General features: G+C 48.0%; 4 protein-coding genes across 6 annotated transcripts in view; 2 read left to right on the top strand and 2 right to left on the bottom strand.

Moving 5' to 3' along the window:
• Positions 1-21,839, top strand: part of LOC135401177 (17S U2 SnRNP complex component HTATSF1-like) — a 42,674-nt gene that overhangs the window by 11,561 nt on the left and 9,274 nt on the right. Inside the window, exons 1-3 of one of the 2 annotated variants that reach the window (XM_064633425.1) lie at positions 19,376-19,527; positions 19,698-19,848; positions 19,990-20,146. In XM_064633425.1, coding sequence (XP_064489495.1) covers positions 19,391-19,527; positions 19,698-19,848; positions 19,990-20,146 — 445 coding nt within the window. In that variant the 5' untranslated portion in view covers positions 19,376-19,390. Of the gene's footprint in view, positions 1-19,375; positions 19,528-19,697; positions 19,849-19,989; positions 20,147-21,839 lie in introns of those variants that run through there. The other variant, XM_064633424.1, reaches the window with a different exon arrangement.
• LOC135399913 (uncharacterized) lies at positions 921-5,834 on the bottom strand. Its single transcript, XM_064631646.1, has 5 exons — positions 5,518-5,834; positions 4,443-4,820; positions 2,318-3,152; positions 2,026-2,162; positions 921-1,950 (listed from the first exon to the last, which is right to left on the bottom strand). The coding sequence occupies exons 1-5, from the start codon at positions 5,597-5,599 to the stop codon at positions 1,052-1,054; spliced, it is 2,331 nt and encodes a 776-aa protein (XP_064487716.1). The 5' UTR covers positions 5,600-5,834; the 3' UTR covers positions 921-1,051.
• On the bottom strand, positions 7,443-12,022 carry LOC135401174 (uncharacterized). Of its 2 annotated transcripts, XM_064633421.1 has the most exons (5): positions 11,024-12,022; positions 10,800-10,897; positions 9,558-10,167; positions 8,391-8,533; positions 7,443-8,333 (listed from the first exon to the last, which is right to left on the bottom strand). In XM_064633421.1, exons 3-5 carry the CDS (start codon positions 10,037-10,039, stop codon positions 7,498-7,500), a joined length of 1,461 nt encoding a protein of 486 aa, XP_064489491.1. In that variant the 5' UTR covers positions 10,040-10,167; positions 10,800-10,897; positions 11,024-12,022; the 3' UTR covers positions 7,443-7,497. The 2 variants fall into 2 exon arrangements, with proteins under 2 accessions (XP_064489491.1, XP_064489490.1); XM_064633420.1 differs by having other exon boundaries at positions 10,800-12,022.
• On the top strand, positions 12,299-17,832 carry LOC135401173 (uncharacterized). Its single transcript, XM_064633419.1, has 4 exons — positions 12,299-13,253; positions 13,939-14,758; positions 16,615-16,745; positions 16,813-17,832. Exons 1-4 carry the CDS (start codon positions 12,470-12,472, stop codon positions 17,604-17,606), a joined length of 2,529 nt encoding a protein of 842 aa, XP_064489489.1. The 5' UTR covers positions 12,299-12,469; the 3' UTR covers positions 17,607-17,832.

Genomic DNA, 21,839 nt, shown 5'->3' with positions numbered 1-21,839 from the left:
AGATTAGCAACAGCGCCTTGCTCTGACGGGCGCTTGCAGAACGTTAGGTTATTCTGGGTTTCAACTCGAGTGGGCTACTCTTGCGCATGGTCAGGCAGGTGTCCAGAGACAAACGCGCTGTCATTGCAGTAGCTTCGATACAACGTTTTCGTATACCACTTGTACATCTGTTCTCGGTACATTGGCTGATACAGAACGGGACCCTCGAGCCGCCTTCTGAACGGTCGACACCAACGAGTGTCAAGCCAACCGGGTTGGGAACCACGGTTGGGTCAGCCTCCATGAAAAGAGCAACGAGAGGACTTTGTGCAATTACCCGACGTCATTCGTGAATCCCCTCCCGCTTGCAACGCTCTCATCGTGTCAAAACCCCCTCTGCCAGCCAATCCCCCGACGGACAACAAAGATGGCTGCCTCCTCGACTTACTTTCGAACCCCCGTCCTTTCTCTTTTCAAAAGTCGGGCCGGTTCGTCATTTAAGCTGTGGATAATAGCGCTCCGTCCCCCTTTTCTCTGTTCGCCCGACTCTATTTAAATTCAGTCCGCTATTTTGCGGACAGAATACAATTTGTCGCAGATGGCGCCAGGATTAGCCAAGTGGGCTACAATACAATGTAGACGCCATATTGCCTTCAGGCGGTAGAAGTTGTACAAGCTGTAGCTCGATCGTGAAGGAGAGCAGCTGATATTTTCGTTCACTGCCGCCATGCTGGCTCTGTAGCCATGGTCACGGTTACGCTCTAATATGTGCGCCGACGTAGGCTTTCGGTGTTTAGGCTGTGCAAGACATGAACGAACATTCGGAGTTGTACTTGTAGAAAAATCAACCCACTGGAGTTTTTGTGTGCTTCCTGATAACAGGAGAATCAGTTACTGGTTATTGGCTTTGGCCACCAAAAGAGGCAGTTCACGTAAGAGTACCATTTTTAAAAATCTGGTTCATTGTTTGAAGTCAAGTGTTACAATGAAGCATTAAAACGCTCAGCTCTTATAGGTGAAATTATCATACTATTTCCTCTCCTTGGAGGTATGATTGTTCTTGCAACGCTTCCTAGCTATAATGTTCCCGATACAACGACGCGGCTCTTTCCTTAACTTCTCTGAACACGTTCTTGAAAATAATTTCCAATGGATCTTGCACGTGAACCGGAGGGATGTAGAAGTTCTCCAGTGTCACGTCTTTCGAGATGCGGCCTCGCCTGGTGATCGGAAGCTCTGTCGTTGGCACGCCGATATCGTCTTCTGGCAAAAATCCGCTCATTGACCCCCACCGCGGTGTCCGTGCACTCGGCAAATCAGTTGCAGATTCCACTGTGATGTTCTCCACGGTTGAGTTTATAAGCCAGTGAGTGATGTTGACAGTAACCGCAGTAACATTCGCCGTGCTTCGTACCACGAACGGTTCATGCTGAGTGGTACTTGGACGTACCTGTACTGGTAAAGTGGGACGCTTGCGGTTTAGGTCTTCGTACACTTTAGCATCGAGAAAGCTGTCTTCGTATACGCCGAGAAGTGGTCCAACTTGTGTTGTGGTGGGGAACGTCCACGCATCCATCAATTCCATCTGGAAAATGTGTTCAGCAGCGCTCTCGTCTACTGTGTGAAGAGGTCCACTGTTGTCACCTGTTGTGTTGTCTTCCTTGTGCCCGTTGTGGATCGTTGTGGGCTCCTGTTTGCGTACGAGCGTTTTGTTAGAACTGTTGGCAACGTTACCAGCTGTGGTAATTGATGGAGGGTTATTCGTTGAAAGACGAGTGTTCCTAGCGTAGCGCTTTACGACAGTGTCTTGCGTGGAATCATTCCACAAGTCTTCGTCATCGGGGGAAGTCCTGCCGGCATTATCTGTCAGAGGCTCCTCCGTACCCAGCGACCGATGTCGCCTTCTAGCCGTTACTGTTGTATCGGTTTCGTTACTAGTTGTTGGGGTTGTCGTCTTCCCCAATATAGAATCTGCAGGGGAAAAGTAGCGGACTATAGAAACCCGCATGTCGTGCGACAATGCGGGCGGCAGACGCAGGTCCTTACCTAAAAGATGTGGAGCGAACGCAAAGACAGCACCAACGCCAGCTAAAATAAGCACGATGACGATGCAGCAGCAGATGAGGCATAACTTGCGATGGTTACTCTCTTCCTCGCCCCCGTACATCATGTCTCCCATTTCGCTGAAAATTGTGACAGATTTTAGAAATAATCAATGACATCTGCACAAGGATATTAGATTGCATGTGCAACGAAGACAGTCTCTGAGCACGTTTGAGCCACAGCCTGTTTGGCAGCACTGAGGCACCAATCAAGTTCACGTTTCAATTCTTATTACCCTCCCTGGAAGTCCATACCAGGCGCCGGAGCCCCGCCGGCACCTTCTGCCGGCTGAAGGAAGTCAGGGGCAGGTATTGCTGGTTCTCCGGCCTCCTGCGCTGGTGGCACGGCAGCCGCGGCCTCCGCATCTTCCTTTTCCTTCTTTTCCTCTTCGTCTTTCTTCTGCTTTTCCTCCTCTTCTTTCTTCTGTTTTTCCTCCTCTTCTTTCTTCTGCTTTTCCTCCTCCTCTTTCTTCTGCTTTTCCTCCTCCTCTTTCTTCTTCAATTCCTCCGCTTCCTTCAGCTTCCTTTCCTCTTCTTCCTTTTTTAGTCTTGCCTCTTCTTCCTTCTTTCGCTTTTTCTCTTCCGCTTCTTGTTTCTTTTTTTCCTCCTTCTCTTTCTTCAACCTCTCCTTCTCTTTATGTTTCTCCTCTTTCTCTTTCTCCTTTTGCTTCTTCTTGTTCTTCCTGTCGCTCTCCGACGATGAAGAACGTTTGGGCGGCTGTTGCTTGAGCATTGATATAATAGTGGCCATGTCTTGATTCTGAGCTGGTGGAGGAGGGGGTGGGGGAGGGTAAACTGGAGGTGGTGGCGCCTGAGGCGGAGGGACGTAGACGGGAGCTTGCGGTGCTGGCATTTGCATTGGCATAGGGTAAGGAATCGGGAAGGGAACTGTGACGGTCTGGCCACCGCCGCCTCCGCTGCATATGGGCAGGACGGGAGCAGGTTGAGCGGGGGCGGGAAACATGGAGCAACCCATAGGAAACGGAGGAAGACCAGGGAATGATAGGCCTGGAAAGGGAAACTCCGGGAGACCCATTCCTGGAGTAGGCATGGACATGAAGGGAGAGAGACCTGAAACATGGGATTTCCATTTGACTTTTCTACTGAGAATACGAATCTTATTGCGAGTTGCTCTCACACAAGCAATCATGTACGCACCTGACAAGCAACTATGATGGCAAAGTAAAATGAGTGCGGTAAAAAATTACCCCCATTAAATGTGTCCTAGCATTTGACAAGCAGTTTGCAGCAATTTTGCATGATCTGAATGCCTTATTGTCGTGACGTTCGTTAACGCAAGGACATATATTGCGCGTTGTCAATGCAATAAGACCTTAAAGGGGCATTAAACAGCTCACCGAACGTTCTCCAATTACCTTTTTCGCAACCGCTTATGCGCATGCGCTACGGCGCCGACGACCTTGGGTGCGCCGGACAAGGTTATCTCCGTGTGCAATAGATGGCGCTGGATGGGGACGACAGGAGTGGGTACACCGCGCGAACTCGTCGGCCTCACTTCCACGACATCCAAGACCGCCAAGACTCAAAGACCGGTATTGGCCCTTTATGCTACCCACGTGGGTGTGTTTTGGCACGCGCATAGGGTGGTTCGCTGGAGAGCCCCTACGATACGACGCGAATGTGAAGAATGTCCATTATCGCGCTCCATGAAATAACGTGGCTCCACAACAACCAAATACGTAATTCCTTTAGTTTCAGCGAGCGTTCAAAAGGCATAATCCGCGCGACTCCTTTTTGGAACTAAGCTACGTCACGGCGTACTGGCATGCGGCAAAGCTGCATTCCTGGCACTAGCGATCGGCAATATTTCTGGCACCTAGCCCACGAGACAAGCTGCGGCGCACGGCGAGTATCGGTTGTGGGAACATCGCGGTGACCTCGCGGAGCAATACAGCGGTGAAAGCTTAGTGCGCACATGAAATTGAACATTGTGGACACTTGGTACCGTTTGGACGCGCTATCCCTGGGTTTTTGAGTGGAAAGTTGTTTAGAATTTACCTCACTTCCTGATACTGCAATATATTAACCTATAAGCGTCCTGGTTGACTGGCTGATGGGGCACGGCGTCAGAATGACTTGCAGCTATTGCCGGCAGGCCATCGCAGGGCCACGCACGCATGAGTGGAGTTAATATAATGTCGTTTTGGAGCCGCTATGTACTTTTTTTTTTCGCCAATAATTTGACAAACGTTCACCGTCGGCAACGTAACACAGTGCATACAAAATTGAACCTTGTAGAGTAGCTGTTTAGTGCTCCTTTAATTTACTACGATACTTGCTTTTTTGTGTTCAAAAGCTTGCCATTACAGTAAGCTTATACGTTCCAAATGATTACGTTACCTGGTAAGGATGGAGGGAGCGGAGGCATGCCAAACATACCAGGCATGGCAGGCATACCAGGCATACCAGGCACACCAGGCGGCATGAATGGCATGCTAGGTATAGGTGGTTCGAAAGGGAATGGCGAAAGTCCAGGAAGGAGTGGTCCTGGCATAGGCGGCCCTGGAGAAAATGGTGGCATGCCTGGCAGAGGTGGTACAGGAGGAAAGGGCGGCATGCCTGGCAGAGGTGGTACAGGAGGAAAGGGCGGCATGCCTGGCAGAGGTGGTACAGGAGGAAAGGGCGGCATGCCTGGCGGAGGTGGTACTGGAGGAAATGGTGGCATGCCGGAAGGGAAAGGCCCTCCTTGATGCCCAGGTCCGTGAGGTCCACTGCGCCCTATTCGACACGAATAGCTCAAGATGAATCTGTGCTATAGTACAAGCTACATGTCCTTTGGGACGACTCAGGTTTTTTAATGATAGAAGACAAATATGATATGTTTTGACATGACCGCACCGCCTAGTGCGTGCCTGGTGGGGGGGGGGGGCGTCTCCCAGACCCCCAATCTGTCAAACCCAAACTGTCCTAACCTCGCTAAACTGAGCTGAAATAACCCGACCCAACAACCCTACCTTTTGTAGGATGGCGACTTCCGAATCCGTTAGGCTTAGCATTGCCGTGAAATGGAGAAGCACGTGTTTCTCCTGCGCCAGAAGGGCGTCAGATGGTGTTGTTCAAGTGCATATAAAAAAGGTTCTAGACCACACAATTTTATAATTCTTATATTTTTAGATTCAGCATACGGCCTTCTTCCATTTCTATGCAATATTTGCCTTTCAAGCGCTTCCACTGGTTTTTGAAACCGAGTGGTCCCGATACGAAACTACAGCCGTCCTTCCTTGGAACGGGACATCAGTACCTGTGATGACATCCGCCGACATCTTTTTGAGAACATATTCCTAACATACCATACCGCCTAACCTATTCCTAGCGTAGCTCATTTCCATGGCGCCTCAGTCCGTTACATGCAGTATCAAAACAATCCGATATTCCTGCCCTATATGATGGGGCAACAGTATGCAGGATGTCTTACCTCGGCCAGATCCTGAAGGTCTCGGTACTCTAGGTTGCTTCGACCCTCCAGGTTTAGGGTTAGATGGTTCTTTGCCTGCCATCCACACAGAGCTTTTCTTTGCAGGTCAATGATGATTTCTAGCGCTATGGCACAGTATGAACAACACAGTCAGTTCTGTTTGCAACCCACGTGAGAGGGTGTGAGAGCGAGACAGGAGAACGTTCGTTCTCCTCGTCTTCATGCAGACTGGCGATTAGTTCACGAGATGCTGCTGCTCAAGGTGGGCGGACGTTCTTCTTCTTCTTCTTCATCCCCCCCCTGTTATCCTCTTTTTTCCTGTTAGGCGTTGCTGTTCGTCCCTTTTTTGTCTCCCTATCTCTGGTTCTTCTCCCTGTCATCCTCTATTCCTGGGAACACGGTACAGCTGTAGAAACTTGCAACGTCGTATTCGTTTTTTGCTAAAGGGAAACAGATCGGTTTGCGGATTTCCAAGCAGCACAACATCTTGGCACAATATCGGCTGAACATTGGCAATACCACCCCAATGATGGTCCAATCTTGGACCAGTATTGCCGATATACAGCCAATATTTGGCCATTATATTTTGGTGCTTGGGGTCCTCCAGCTGGCGTTAACGAGGAATACCTCTACCTAACCAGGCATGTTGCATGCCAGATTCTTCTTCGGCACACACACATCGTCACAATGATGACGATGAACGCGCCGTTATCACCGCCTTTCGTCACTGGATCCTCCTCGCACCCCAGGTTTCGGGGGACGGGACGAGATGCAGGCCTTTGTCGCGTTGCGCCGCTGTTATACCCGCGGAGCTCTCACGTGATCTCCTTCGTCACCGCTCCTTGAGATGCCATTGCTAGCAAATGCCAGCAAAGAAGCAAACAGAGACAGCAACCATGCAAGAGAAATTACGGGCCCCGGGGATGGGTCATGCCCTGGCGCCCTCCCCGTGTTTCGAAAACACAGTTCACGTATTTCGATTATTATGATTACGACAGGCCTTAGAGGTCCCGATCCCGCGGGCTCCTGAAGTGGCCCGGGCCCCTGGGCGCCATCCCTGGCTGCTCCACCTTCTCGCAAGCCCTACAACCATACCTACCTATACACCACTGTGGATAGCATGCCACTCCTACGCCTCCTCTCCCCCCCCCCCCAGAATAATCCTGGATCCACCCCCGTTTGCAGCACGTGTGCTCCTAATTCAGTGTTCTTGCAGCCTGCCAATGGGCACTACCCTACTACTACCCTACCCTACCCTACCCTACCCTACTACCCTACACTAAACTACCCTACTTCTCCACTTACTGTGGAATTGCGTAGGGGAGAGGGAAATACAGCTGATACAAAAATGTCAATCACTATATCTAGCTAACAGAAACTCAGTGCTTTCTAAGTATCAGGAAGATTCAGACATAAATAAACAAAGCTCCATTGAGAACCTGTTTCTACTGTTGGTGGCAACTAGGTCCCGTGGAAGGCCATTCCATTCTGATATGGTTCGCACGAAAAATGAATCCTTAAAGACCGACGACCGGTGGCGATACGGCTCGACCTTGCATGCGTGATCCAGCCGTTCCGATATAAAATGGGGACTTCGCAAATAATCGTATCGGCTAACACCCGTGTATCCATAGTATATGTCGAAAAAATGAATGGCATGTGAGTGCTACACTGGCTCTTCACGCAAGTCTTTCAGTGCTTTCAGAACTGCGATACACGTATGCTTTCACATTTGTAAGCATAAGCTAGGCGCATAACCTCTATAAGATCTGCATTGTGTCGTATGCTGGTAGAGATATTCCCAAAGTGTGTCTATGCTCGACTGCCGGCATCGTCATGTTGAGTGCGGTGCTGCACTGGCTTCGTGTTCTCTATTGAGGCGCGTATGAATAAAATGCTTTCAATCTTTCACCATTGCGCCGAAATATGCATAAAAGTATGGTGTATACAAAATTACACTTGAGAGATTATGCGAAAGCTTCACAAAAATAATAGTTCCAGGGATTCAGTTCCTACAGTTGGTGCAATTTCCTGGCGTTTCTTGAACATTTTGGCTAGGACAGTCTTCAGTATATCGAATCGAGACGCGGTTGGAATGTAAAACTCTTCCAGTGTCACGAGAGCGAGTGATCCATTATTTGTACCTTCACTCGACACCGTCGCAACAGTGGACGTGGTTTGTGCCGTATCGTCATCGTCTATAAATCCTCGCATGTGGCCCCATTTCTGAAGAGTCACACTCCTTCGAAGCTGCTCGGAAACGTCACTGGTGGAAAACGAAGCCTCCCCCCAAAGTCTCTCTTCCGACACCTCCGTCGCCCCTTTGGGATGTTCCGAAGGATAACTCTTGGTGTCGACGATCGTGTGGACATTCGAATCTCGGTGTCTGTCGTCGTACGGGCCTTCTTGCGCCGCCTTCTTTCCGTAGTGCTCCTGTCCCGTTACTGCACCCGTTTGGACGCCCGGAGGTTCAGACAGTGGCTGGTGTCTTCTATTCTCAAAATTGATTGCCGTTGCACTTTGGCAGTTTTCTGTTATGCAAGGGACATGACTGGACCCTTCTTCATTCGTCCCTGCTCGCTTACTATCGCCATGTTGCGTCCCGTTGTCACGATACGGGACTTTGCGCGGCAGTTCTCGGTCCGTTGCGTTATCTGGTTCGAGCCGTAATAACGTGAAATCTAATTGCCTCGGTAGATGGTACAGCCTCGGCCGCGTACAGTTTGGATCCAATGGCACTGTCGAATTGTTGCAGCCGTTATGCCACGTGTTCGCAGTGGTTTCTTCGGTCTTTTCTCTTGTACCGCCAAATATTCCTGCAACGAAGCAGCATATACATGTCTTTCGGCGAGACTGTGTGTTTCACACCTTACCGAATAGATTTGGCATTAGAAAATACAGAACACATGTACACACAGCAAGCAGGAGCAAGAGAAGGCAACAGCAGAGCACGCAGTACAACCGCCAGGAACTTTCTTCTTCGCTGCTTACGTACGACGTCTCTATTTCGTCAGTGCTGGAAACAAAAGTGAACCATAAAGAAGAGGAAAGACGTGTGAAATTTCTCCCAGAAACACATTTAGACGATAGAGAAAAGACTTCTCGAACTCGTTTAGTATTTTTGGTTCAGAAAGACAGCGCGAAGTCGGAACTTTCGAAGTGTTGCAAGACATCGCGGTTTGCAGACCGAAGGCTTTTCGCGGTTCGTTTCGCTTCGCTAACGGAAATGCAAGGGCATAAAACTAGAATCCCCCAGTACCCCACTCCTTCCTACTGTCCTCTCTCTCCATTTGTCCACGTCTGTACGCCGCTTATAGCCACAGTTGCTTCGGGGCGCTAACACGGAATTTCAAAAATATGTAATACAAGCGAGGCGAACTTGGTTTAGCTGTAATTTTGTAAGTTTCAACCGCCAATACAGGAAAAGTTAGGTAATATATGCAAGTTGAAATATGGTGAATGAGGTGAATATGGTGAAAGCTATTATGATATCAAACTATAGGCGACACTTACATGCGTTACAGAAACAGACTGTCAGTATAGTCCATGCGGATTGTGGTACCGGACAATCTGGCAACAACAGCGAGAACACACTTGCACAAACAACGAACTTAGCAAAACTTTCGATCCCTGCATCTGGGACACGTACTGCGGTTGGGACCGTTGAGAACGGTACACTTGATGCATGTGCGGCTTGGCGCTGTGCATCGGTTAGAACAACTATAACATCTGAGCATCGTAAAGGAAACACACTCTCTAAGTAACTTACACAGCTCCCATGCGTTGTAAGTTATACGACCTACATCCAGCTTCAAAATACCAAAGTCCGAAGAAATTACATTCCTTGCAGAAATGTGTAGATTGGTTTCGTCCTGACCACTCAAGACATAACTAGCATCCATAAAGAGCATTCAAGGGGCATGTCTTGCATCCAAGCGGCAAGACGAGTAAGACGAGTGGGAAACTGTTGCTAGAAATAAGGCTTGGTAACGACGTCCTGTGGACTGTTTCTGTAAAGCTAGTACCCTATAGTAACTTGCCTGCTGTCGCTGCCGCCTGCGATGACGTGTGTCAAAGGGGGGTCTGTGTCGGTTTTCTGAAAGTATGTGTGGAACCCTTTTTCAGAGCCCGTTTCCTGTTGTTCAGGAACAGGTTCAGGAACAGGAACAGGTTCAGGGCTGACAGGTCCTGGCTTCTGATCATCTGGCTTTACTTCAGTTGAGCTTTGTCCAACTTCCTTGAAGCTTACAAGTAGCTTGACCAGTTCTGATATGTCCGTGCGGGATGGCATGTCTGTCTGTGACACATCAGTTCGCGAAGGCATGTCTGAGGGAACCGCGGGTGTGGCAGCTGGAGGCGATTGTAATGCTATGATGATGGGAGGAAGTTGAGCGGGGGGCGATGGTGGAGAACGAGGTGGCGAAGGTAGGGGCGGTGGAGGGGGCGGTGGAGGGGACGGAGGAGGTGGTGAAGGTAGGGGTGGTGGTTGCCATGTGCTATAGGAATTGTCTGGGTACGGCATTGGTACAGGGAAAGGGACGGGAATAGGAATAGGCACAGCGCCCCCGCCTCCACCTATTGGTAATGGTATAGGAATAAATTGTGGGAAAGGGAACGCTGGGTAGCGACTCTCCCGGCACTCTTCGTACACTGCAAGAAGTGAAAAAGAAACGAAAACGAGGCTTGTAAAACGGCGTATATCATTCACTTAAAACACGGAACGACGGACTGGTGATATATGGACGAGCATTCGTCTTTATGGATCTTGATTGGTGTTACAAGAGTTCCAGATCCGAAACCCGCGACGACACATCTAACGCGATAGCGGGGCACAGGAAAACGAAAACGCCGTCTCAGTGATGGTGTATAGTGAGCGATACGGTTACTTCTGCGAGTTGGGGATTTGTTCTTTTATATTCCTTATGTTTTAACCAACATCGTACAGTGCTGGATAAAGGTTCATGGAACATTATAGTCGCGTAATTTGAAGTCCCTGGGTTACTCTCATACCATAAAGGTCACCATCGAAGCCTCTAGGGACTTACCCATCCCCAGAACGGGTGCGCGCGTCCGTTTCAGATCAGACAGTCACCTGAGTGTTGCCGAGGGAGAGAGTGACTGCGCTCCCTTGTTCGGTAAACTTTTGTCCAGCACTGTACCATAGTGACAATACGTGGCAAGTCCGCTGAGGAACGTGCTATGGCAACATGGGCCCTGCACAGGGTCTAATTGGCACTTGTTTGAGGCTTACCGCCTTGTAGCAACTAAGTAGAAAATACAACCTTTTAAGGAAGCGTTGCTGTCTCCTGTCACATCAGATGTGGCCCTCAGCTGTGCACTTGCGCCCTTCACAGGAGCTCGAGGTTGACGGCTTCGACTTCTAGACGGGGAGGGCGCGCTTAGCCGCTTCGGCGTGAACATTGGGCTGGCGTTCAGCTTCCTCGCGCCGCTGTTCGTTTTCATTTCTGTGGTGGCGCTTCCTACCGTATTGCAGACGTTGACCTACCTTGTGTCCTTGCTGGATGTTCAGATTGGTTCCCTCCACGAATATACGGTCACCTTGGTATTTCGTCGTAAACGCTGTTCTTCCCAGTCCTGCTGTTGAACGGACGCCCTGAAGATCGTGCTCAATGGTTCTTCTTCTTCCTCGCGCTCTCTGGTCTTGACGAACGCCCCACAGAAACAAAGCCTGGTCGACGTGACGTAGTCATAAATGACGGACCTGCCAATGACGATCGTGTCCTTCGACGGCCGTTGTTATGGAAACGAGCCGAATGGGCGAGGAGACGTTGCCTTGACTGTGGTGAACTAGTACCTTGGCCCCCAAACTATGCAGGACAATGCTTCTTCTTCCGATTTTGCTTCTTTTTCTTTTCCTCCTCCAATTCGTCCTTCTTCTTCTACAAGACTACTGCAAACGGTAGCAGGTCGCAGTAGAAGTAAAACCGAAACTGCTACTACTACCGCTACCACTAGTACTCCTGCGCGTACTTGCTAGGTGCACACAGCCAAAGGTAAGTAGGTCACTTCTCCTTTTCAAATAACGAACTTACTGGCCCTGTAGCACGGAGGTAGCCAATCATAGACGAGGCAATCGTATAACATCTCCGTCTTCGGAAAAGTAACTTACCAAGTCAATGCCACGGTAGCTACGATAATTTTTCAGTGTCCACTCACACGCAGGAATGCATCTTCGTACTGTGTTTTCTAAAACCGATGCCACTTTGAAGAGTGCTTCAGCGACACAGGAGACATTGCTCTCTGTAGCCGTTGTTACCAGAAAATTACGGTCTGCGGGACACAGTATCACGGGTTATCATTGTTAGTTATCATGGTTAGCTAGATAGAAATGTAGTTCCGGTAATGGGTAACGGGTAATGGGCGGAAAATACTAAGTACGGAGCTCAAGAGACGTGCAACTCTGTCCTGGTCCTGTCATGTGCGGAGTGTAAAGCGGCGCGCTTTGACCTCAGCGCTCATGACCGATCACAACATTGTGGACGTGCGTGAATTGAATTGAATTGACCATACGTCACCGCATTGTCGTACGTACCTACGTCATAAAAATGACTGCGCCCATGTGTGTTTCGGGTTGGATGATCAATTCTTTTGTGCGATACAAAGCGCCACCGGTAGAAGGACAGCACGTTTTAGGGACAGTTCAATGTGGAGCCGTTCCAGCACACTGAGAAATCGGTAGCGCTGACCTTTAAATGGACGTGACTTGTGACGTCACTTGGGAAAGAGACGATGAAGAAAGCCATATTCCCCTGATTTTCCATCTTCAAGGCCAGAAAGCATGTTGAGGAAGAAGACGAAGTCGATTTTGTCTTCTCGGTGATCGTCGAACCGCTCATCTGCTACATAGGCTTGCCCGGGCACATCTTCAGCTTACATTTCATCGCCTACCTTAATTTGTCACGTTTTACGTTTCCTCCTGGTATTAGCATATATGGCTAACAGCGCGGGAACCCTCATATCTCCTCCTCCCAAGGAGAGTAGGACTAAGGACTACGGCAGGAAGGATGACTCCGAAAACAAGGATGACAACAGAAAGGATGAAGCCTCGACCAGTAAAACGGACAACGCAAAAGATGATGCAAAAGGAGCCAAGGGCGTTGACAAGGACGAAGGCAAAGATGGCAAAAAGGACAGCACCAAGGACGAAGGCAAGGGTAGCAAAAAGGACAGTACCAAGGACGAGGGCAAGAGCAGCAAAAAGGACAGCACCAAGGACGAGGGCAAGAGCAGCAAAAAGGACAGCACCAAGGACGAAGGCAAGGGTAGCAAAAAGGACAGCACCAAGGACGAAGGCAAAGGTAGCAAAAAGGACAGCACCAAAGACGAAGGCAAAGGTAGCAAAAAGGACAGCACCAAAGACGAAGGCAAGGGTAGCAAAAAGGATAGCGGCAAGGAGGAAACAAAGGACAGAAAAAAGGACAGTGCCAAAGATGAAGCTGATGATAGAGAGATAGATAATGACGAACCTGAAAGCAAAGATAAGTCCTCCGGTAACAAAGACAGAGGCAAGATTAAGCAGGAGAGTGTTAAAGACATCAGGAAAGATATAAAGAAAGACAAAAGCAAGAGAGAGGCTACAAAAATCAGCGTAGCCCCTACAGCGAAACGTCCTCCCGCACCGGCTGGCCGTGGTCCGCAGTCCTCATTCATGTCGAGGGACAGTGAGATGGAAGAACCATACGGAGAAACAGGAGACAGCTACACTTCGCTTGCAGGTGATGGCATTTCTTGTCTGGAAGTAGTCCGTTTCGGAAACAGGAGGTTAGTTATACAGGGCTTATGAAAAAGCGTGTTAATACGAGCAGGTTGCAACTAAAATATGTAAGACTCTAGTAGCATGGAGTAGGACTTAGTTTCTCCTGTATGAAGAAAGGATAGCCCTCCGACCTGCAGCAACCGCCATATAACGAACGCGCTCCTGTGTTGGTATAGTAGAGGTTTGATAGAGGTAAGAATAACGCTACACCGACGCAGGCATACTGAAATCGAAATCGAATCTGCAAATCTTTCGCATTATATGTGATGTTCCCTTTCAACTGACATGTACGAATACATATGGATGCGGTGTATTCTGTCACGAAGGCATAGATGAGGGATACAACAGAAGGAAACTTCAGTAGCGAACAGGAGCGCCGCCAGGATTTTTTCCAGGGGGCAGGGCAGAATGTTTGGGGTGGTGGTGCGTCAACTGCGCCCGCAACTACAGTGTCTTGGCTCAGAAACCTTACGTTTCTGGAAGCCAGCGGTGGAGGTGGGGGGGGGGGGGAGATTGCTTGCCCCCACTTGGGTAACGAAACTGAAGGGGGCCCACGCCGTCATGTGGTGGAAAAACTCACTGTCGCGTGCCCTTATGGCGTCCTTTTGGCGCAGATGTCGCGTCTTAAACAACTTTCTTTGCAGGCATGTCAGCGCCGTGGCACACACACTGTTGTTTTCCTTATCCGGCTCTCCCACAATACCCAGGATATGCAGTCTACCGCACGCCTTACAACATGTACCCCTACATGCCGCAGTTCGTGCCGGTGCCAAGTGGTGGAGGCGGCAATACTACAATTCCCCTTCCCATTCCTATTCCACTCCCAATGCCATTTTCGATACCGACCCCTCCACCACCCTATTACCCACCACCGCCACCACCACCACCACCACCACCACCACCACCACCATCACCGCCGCCGCCGCCGCCTCCGTCACAATCCTATTACCCGCCTGCACCGTCTCCTCCTCTTCCTCCTCCTGTGATCGAGCCACCACCATCGCCCGCAACCGTGGCACCACAAACTATCGTCATTCCCGTTCCACAAACGCCAGCTTACACAGCTCCGATCACCCCAAAGTCCCCGCCTTCTGGGTCAGACATGGCCATGCTATTAAAGATGTTATCGCAAAAGAAACCCGAGAAAGTCACGAGCGGTAAAAATCTTAAAGCAGAGCCGGTGAAAGTGGACCACAAGGACGAGCGTGTGGCGGCCGTGCCGTCGACGACTAATGTTCAAGCGGTGAAATCGGAGTTGAAGAGCGATAAGTCTGAGCTGAAACGGGAGAAGTCGGAATCGAAACAAGATAAGTCGCAGGGGAAAACTTCTGATCAGGGTTCCGCGGTCAAGAGTCCAGAAGAAAATCAGGAAATTCCTAAGGCTGAAGCCGAAGAGGGCGCAAAACCACCTGAAACAGCTCAACAATCTGACACCGGGCAACTGATCAGCATTCCTCAATACAGGTGAGCACACTCAAACTTAGTAGTACTAGCACGCATAGATTGAGAAGTTACCCGTCAAAAAGGACTCGTTACAAGTTAAGTTACTGTGTGCAAAATGTAACTAAGTTAATAACGAAGTTATTCAGCCTGAAATGTAACTCGCAGTTATTGAGTTACTTAAAAAAAGAACGAGTTACTTCCAAGTTACTTCGGACACAAAATAGCATTGCGCAGGTGCAGCGCGCGTGAGCAGTTGAGTTAGACTTTGAGTTGCCTGCGGAGGAGTGCAACACTCTTAGATCGTTTCGTTTTCGTTTACGTCCAACAATAGACGTCTCCCTGTTTGTAAACAAATGACGTCATAGTGTTCGACAGCGCCAAAATTTGGTAGAATCGAACTACGCTCAAAGCTAGAGGTGAACAAGGTCGCGCCCGAAAGCCGCGGTCTTGAGGGGATTACGATATGGTCCCTTAAAGGGACGCGACCCTCGGTCCTACTTTTCTTTCAATGGGAGTCAGCGAACAAGTGCCCGTTCGTGGAACCCAGCCCTCTCCTTCCGATTTGTTTCGGTTTCAGTCTGTCTACCAATGTCATGATGTCGTTTCTCTGGTAGAAGTCTATTCGAACGCTTTGCATCTTACTCTCTGTGGGCGCACAATGGTTCAGCTTCATTTCAATGGCAGCGGTTGTTATTTCCTGAATTTACTGTTTTTGATTGAATATCACGTTTTGTGACAAAAAACGCCATGAAGGAACCGGAGAGAAAGCAAGAAAATATGTGGACGTGAGTGAAAAGCGAGTTAAAAGTAACTTGGAACTTAACATAAGTTACTTTGGCAAAGTTACCTGAAAGGAACGAGTTCCTCTGAAAGTTACCACGGCTCAAAAGTACCGAGTTAAGTTACAAGTTACCAAAAAAAAAAGGAACTTAGTTACAGTAACGAGTTACCTCGGACTCTGCTAGCACGTAGCATTAGTAATTCGCGTACGCGTCGTAACCGCGTGATACGTCCCAGATGCGTAGCTGAACCGACTGCCTGGCATTGCTGGAGTTTTTCTTCTTGGCGTAAGCGATTATTATTTCCTCGTGAAATAGTCAAATGATATTGTAGCGCTCTTCTTGGATGAACAGCATTCGAATGCATGTAAAACTCTGCTCGCGAAGCAGATCAGAACGTGTAGTGAAGTGCGAAGGGTCATTCAAGCCGCTCGACCATCTGCCATATACTTCTCAGATAACTTGTGCGTGTGGTGTGTTGGTGCATAGTTCGCAATTCAGAATGTACAGGAATGGAATTGTTGTTACATGCGACACCATGGAAACTCTCCTGGAAACGACTAAGGGGATGTCAAAGGTGGGGAAGCAGACAGTGGAAATGATTCGAAAGGCTGTCCAGGAACCGCGACCCGGTATACGGACGTTTGCACCCTTCGTTTCCATCAGTGCGGAAAAGTGCAACGATCTATCTTTGTTGTGCCTTTCCGACGTGACCGGTCCCGTGGGTGCAGGTCTCATTTGTTCCAGCCTGCATGCTATTTGGCCTTAGTCGCTCTTGTGCCATAAAGCACCAAAACACCAGCCTGCATGCGGTCCGTCCCCTGCAGAGATTGGTTTTTGGACAAAGAACAAAATGTTTGTAAACCTACACTCTTAAAAATGAGTTTCCGCTCCTCTCCTCCTCTAGCTAACGCTCCTCTAGCCAACCATCATCCCGAATGACAACGTTCTCGCCCCTGATTTGTTGAAAACGGGAGGCGGGGCCTATTTTGTACTCATTATGCACGTGCCGTGAAACTCACTCATGAGTGTAGTTGCCACACGAAAAAAAAAAGATAATAATAATAATAAAACCGATTATCAATATATTCTTTACAGTGGACTGGAAACTTCTTTCGAAAGCGATAACAAGCGTGACTGGACTTATTGCGCATTTTCTGTTTGCATTATTCTCCTGATTCTTGTGGTTGCCCTCGTAGCAATCTACCTCTCGGCTCCGCAGATTTTCGGTGAGTACCGAGGTGACCTCTGACTGATAGTCATATGCACAACCACGTATTTCGTACATTTATATAGCCAGGACATCGGCAGCTCCATTACACAGTCTTGTCGACAATGCGACGGTAGTGGACGTTCAGCTTCAACCATCAACCAAAAGACGTCAATCTTTGCCAAGACACCTGGATCTTACGGTGGAGACATCAGATGATCTCACCACAGAAGCTGAACACGACGATGGCCCTAGTACAAATAAGCGTCACTCATCGCAACATATGACCTATGAAACTCGACGGAACACTACATATCCTTCGACCACAGCTTCGTTATACAACAAGCGGAACTCGAGTCACGTGGACTACAAGAATGACATGTCTTCTCCACCGACTGTGCGTCCTGTTTCCACCACACCTAGTGCAATAGAACGACTGTCTCGTCGCCATACCATACCAACACGATACACGGTGAAAGAATACAGAGTGGTGGACGTACAAGAGAGCTTTCTGGATTCCAGTGTCTATTACAACGTGAACCGCAAGCGGTCGATATTTGTGTATACACCAGACAGGCGAGGAGGTACTGTGGGACATACATCGAGGCAAATGATAGTGGAGACGACACACATTCCAGAAAGATCGCATGTGCTTAGTGCTCTTCAAGGTTGGGGTCACATGGGTGGCTTTGTCGACGACGACTTCGTGACCTCCGTGACAGTGAAAGATATTGCAGCATCAGTGCAGGAAAGCCAACGAACAATCTTTACACTAGAAGACTTTTACATTCCAACTGCTCCGCCGCTGAATTTTTTTGAGAAGATTTTCGCCAATGTGGTTAAGGAGAGCAAGGATGTCGTCCCAGAGCTCCAGGACTAAGTGCCTTCTTGTAGGGATGACACGTAAGGCGCAGAGTTGGAACGAACGGGGATTGTGGGGTTAAATGAAAGTAATGTACATCGCCAGCAATGAGGAAATTGTTCATTTACTGATCCAATAATGTTCATTTTTATTACTGCAATGATGGGGTTTGAGCCAGATATTTCCCAGTTTAGGTTATATCTCAAAGTACGACCCCACCAAGAAAGAATAAATAATTTGCACTCAACAAAGGCTAACTCTATTTAGGAGGAGCAAACTCTCCTGAATGTGCGTTTTGTCGCAGGGTTCGCAAAATATCGCAAAATCCGGTACAAGTTCCTGTACCGGGACACACAACACTGTTCAAATATCGAGCCAGATTTGGTGATTTCTCTGGAGTACAGCTTCCACTTTGACTGCAGTATTTCCGTGGTGGATTCCAGGAAAAGGTGAAAAAAAAAAATATAATAATAATATTTCAGAGGAATAATCTGTGTCGCGCGAAAAGGCTTTACGACCTATCCTGGTGCGGTGGCCCCGTGGAAATGGAATGAAGCACCCGATTTCGTACACAGCACGCAGGCGGGTAACATCACAGTACCATTACCATTCAAATTTCGCGGGACTTCTTCGTAGTCTGAAAAAAATAAAAATAAAAATCGTGTACCAGCTACTTTAGTGTAGACAACTGAATGAGAGGTTTTTTGAAAAAGCTCGACAACTTTCAATTGATACCCTGCCTCTAAAACTCGGATGAAAACGTTCCATAGGTTAATTTGAATTTATTTGGCAGCCTGACTTGCGCCAGACGGCTGCCAACAGTATGCAGCCGGTTTGGTTCGCGTAAAATGTATCAATCACGGTTCAAGCTAGTACACAGAATTGACTAGAAGGACCTGTCCCAAGTCCTAGTTCTATGCAACGACGGGCAAAAATCTGGTGGGCCGTGAATATTTCCTTCGCAACGATTAAGCGACCTTGCATTAGGGCTAAGGCATGCAGGCGGGGCTGTTGGTGACGACTCGCACAAATTCACACTGAGTGAACAAGCAGCAAGAAGAAGAATGACGAGAAACGAAGGACAACACAACAACATATGTCTGCACCGCCTGTTCGTGCTGCTTGCATTAGGGCTACAGGGCTAGGTCGAATATAATCTGCGAGAAAAAGAAGTATAATTCGTAATTGTAATGCCATGTATTTGTGCTGTTTGGGTATAATACCCCTTCCACACGGGCTAGTTTAGTGTCCTTCTCAACGAGTGACACTTGCACTTAGTGTCATTCGTGTAACGTCACACGATTCCAAAATTCAAAGTTTCAAAAAACCGTACTGGCTATAAACAGCCAAAACAGCTGCCAGTGCGGCTAAAGATGGCTCGTTTCTTTAGCTACGGGCTACGGCCTCTAGCGGCTCCACGGCCTACCACGTCCACGTTCGAGTAGCAGATAACACGATTTACGTGATAGAAAGTGATAGAAAGTGGCTTCGAAGGCTCGAGGCTCGAGCTCACTAACTGACAAACACAACCCAAACCTCAAGGTGTGATTTGGCAGTCGTTGTATATTTACGTGGATCGCATGATAAATAGTGCACGTCAGTAGGTGCGACGCTCACCTCCGCGCAGCTGTGGTTTCTTCAAGAGTGTAAGAAGCTTGTGTATTCCTTTCATTCTTTTGTTCTGTATATTTCTTACATCTCCATGGCGCCAACGAGACGAAAACATTCTGCTCATTTGCCGAACTACACGGAACTACAATGGTGATGTAGGACTACTTGGCTCCGCGGAGGCTACTGGCCTCATGCCTCATCACCTCTTTGTGCACATGTTGATATTTAGGCGTCTCTGGAAATCACACAAACAAGCGGAGGTCGTTGTGTTTTATACCGAAAGATTTGTATGTACAAAACCCTTCGAATGGTATCGCAATAAGACACGGTAGGCTATACTTTTAGAGTTTTTATTTCAGGATCCCCACGATCGGTTCTATTTGGTACACATAGCATTTGATGCCAAGCTTGGTCATTGATTTCCTTGGCCGTTGACGACACACATGGCCGAGTGTTATGAATAATTTTGTACTTATTGCCCTCAGTGTTATCTTTCAGCAATATGAATGACGATGATTTTAAAAAGCAGTTTGAGCTGGAACAGCTTGCAAAGCAGAAGCAAGCAAACGAAGCTCGATGTACTTACACAGATCCAAACGACGGAACTGTTTATGAGTGGGATGCTGAGAAGAACGCCTGGTTTCCTAAGGTGATATTCTGGTTTATGCTTTATAAATGGTTTCGAGGTATTTTGTTTATACGACGTAGAGATAACGTTCTCTGTGACCTTTCATATAATAATTTCAGTAGTAAACGGACTCCATTTGAGATAAGGCCCGTTATCATACAGGTTACAGACGAATTTCTTGCTGCCTACCATGCCAACTATGGCGCTGCTGAAAGCGGCGGGGGAGATGGTGCAGCATCAAGTTTACAGGTCCAGCAGGAGCGAGGAGCATTAGAGCAAGGATTAGAGTCAAAACCAAAGCCAAAACCAAGTCAGCCGGGTAAGGTTGTCAAAAGACATCTCGTCAAACTTTTTTGACGCTGGTGAACTTGCTTGAAGTCATGTAAGCATTACTGTGAAGGCCGCTGCTGCCTATTATATGTTGTTGCAAGTAGAGATTGGGAAGTTACTCAATAAAAGGAACTCGCTAGCAGTTAAGTTACTGTGCAAAAAATGCAACACAGTTGCTAACGAAGTTACAGCTGATGAAAATAAACTGAAAGTTCCCTAGCTACTTCAGAAAAGTAATGAGTTACTTTCAAGTTACTTGCTACCTAACATACACTTTTTAGTTCTTGATCCTATATCTTTGATATATGAAAATTGTGCCACTATCTGATATGACAAAAGAAGTCTTCTTTATGTGCTTCTTTAGGGAGGGATTTGATGATTTTGGTAACAAGGATCTTGAGCGGAACGCAGGGCAGGCGTTGAAAGTTTAGGTTCCGCGAGTTGTGAGTGTGTTTGCGAATGAGAATCTAGCAAAAGGAATTAGCAACTTCCCCAAAGTTACTTCGACAAAGGTGCCTAAAACAGGTGCCTCAAGAAGTTACTGGACCTCTAAAGCAAGGGGTGAAGTTAAAAGTTGCAAAAAAAAAAGTAGCTTAGTTACAGCAATAACTTACTGGCAATGAGTTGCCCCCAACACTGTACTCATTTCAAGTCAAGCCTGACTTTCTGAGGGTTACTTCATGAACATTCATTGCTGACAAAGGGGACGTGACTGACTGTTGGCATCTTCACACTACAGGACTAGGGACGGTGAACAGTAAAAACATACACGTCTAACTGTTACTCGTGAAAGGGAACATGTTCACAAATACTACTGTTTACTTATGTAGCTTCCACTTACATGTAAAATACAGGGTGTGTGCAGGTAAAGTATACCCACACCAACACATGTAATGTGTTGCCTGATACTGGACAAACTTCCGGTAGTGCACCACAACACATTTATGTGATCAAAACCGACGGAAAAATCTTGGTAGTTAAACTCTGTGTACCGAAAAATAAAACCACACAAACTTTACTCTCTGTGCATTTTGAATGGTGCATGATGGTCTTGTCACAGTTGAATCTAGCTACTGCTTGGGGTGCCGCCGCTGCACAAACTGAAATGAAGTCCCACATGGCTGCTCATTCCTGTTATTTCGGTACCTGCATGCAACCATCCGAAGACCGCCGCCACTCTGATGTTGGTATATCCCCCTTTGAAATGCACAGAGGGGCAAAGTTTGTGTGGCTATAATTTCGTTACAGAGTTTGGTTATTTAGATTATTTCTGTTGGCTTGGACAGCGCTAATGTGTTATCATGAGCTCTCAAAAGTTTGTCTGGTAAGCCGGCAATGCATTACATGGGCATACTTTATCTGCGTATATCCTGCACTTTAGAAGAAGAATCTAGAATGCTTGAGCGCACTGCACAGTGGCGGCAGCTAGGGCCGGACTGGCCCCAGACCTCGGAGATAGTTCTCTGTGGGCCGCCACAAGTTTACACCCGTGGGCCGCTTTGCTCTGTGACGAACAACGTAATAATCAGTAATAACCAATAGTCTAGAAGCTTTTTTTCTTCTGCAAGGTAATTACCCCCCTAGATAGTGCTGACAAATGTTTGAGGAATAAATGTATATCTGTAGGGATGTGCAACCTAGGTATTGCATGCTTAAGCCCCACCCTACGCGTGTTTCTATTG

The sequence above is a fragment of the Ornithodoros turicata genome, chromosome 7, assembly GCF_037126465.1.
Source record: "Ornithodoros turicata isolate Travis chromosome 7, ASM3712646v1, whole genome shotgun sequence".
Lineage (NCBI taxonomy): Eukaryota > Metazoa > Arthropoda > Arachnida > Ixodida > Argasidae > Ornithodoros > Ornithodoros turicata.
The sequence above is the reverse complement of the archived record's forward strand: the minus strand, read 5'-3'. Positions and strand labels throughout refer to the sequence as shown.

Coding starts and splice junctions, on each gene's coding strand:
- LOC135399913 (XM_064631646.1), bottom strand. CDS start 5,599: ATGGCAGGCAAAGAACCATCTAACCCTAAACCTGGAGGGTCGAAGCAA. Junction 4,821..5,517: donor ACCTTCAGGATCTGGCCGAG/GTAAGACATCCT, acceptor CGTGTCGAATAG/GGCGCAGTGGACCTCACGGA. Junction 2,163..2,317: donor GGTATGGACTTCCAGGGAGG/GTAATAAGAATT, acceptor CACAATTTTCAG/CGAAATGGGAGACATGATGT.
- LOC135401174 (XM_064633420.1), bottom strand. CDS start 10,980: ATGAAAACGAACAGCGGCGCGAGGAAGCTGAACGCCAGCCCAATGTTC. Junction 10,168..10,799: donor CAGCAACGCTTCCTTAAAAG/GTTGTATTTTCT, acceptor CACTTCTTGCAG/TGTACGAAGAGTGCCGGGAG. Junction 8,534..9,557: donor GCAGGCGGCAGCGACAGCAG/GCAAGTTACTAT, acceptor TTTTGTTTCCAG/CACTGACGAAATAGAGACGT.
- LOC135401173 (XM_064633419.1), top strand. CDS start 12,470: ATGGCTAACAGCGCGGGAACCCTCATATCTCCTCCTCCCAAGGAGAGT. Junction 13,254..13,938: donor CAGCTACACTTCGCTTGCAG/GTGATGGCATTT, acceptor CTTTCTTTGCAG/GCATGTCAGCGCCGTGGCAC. Junction 16,746..16,812: donor CTCGGCTCCGCAGATTTTCG/GTGAGTACCGAG, acceptor ACATTTATATAG/CCAGGACATCGGCAGCTCCA.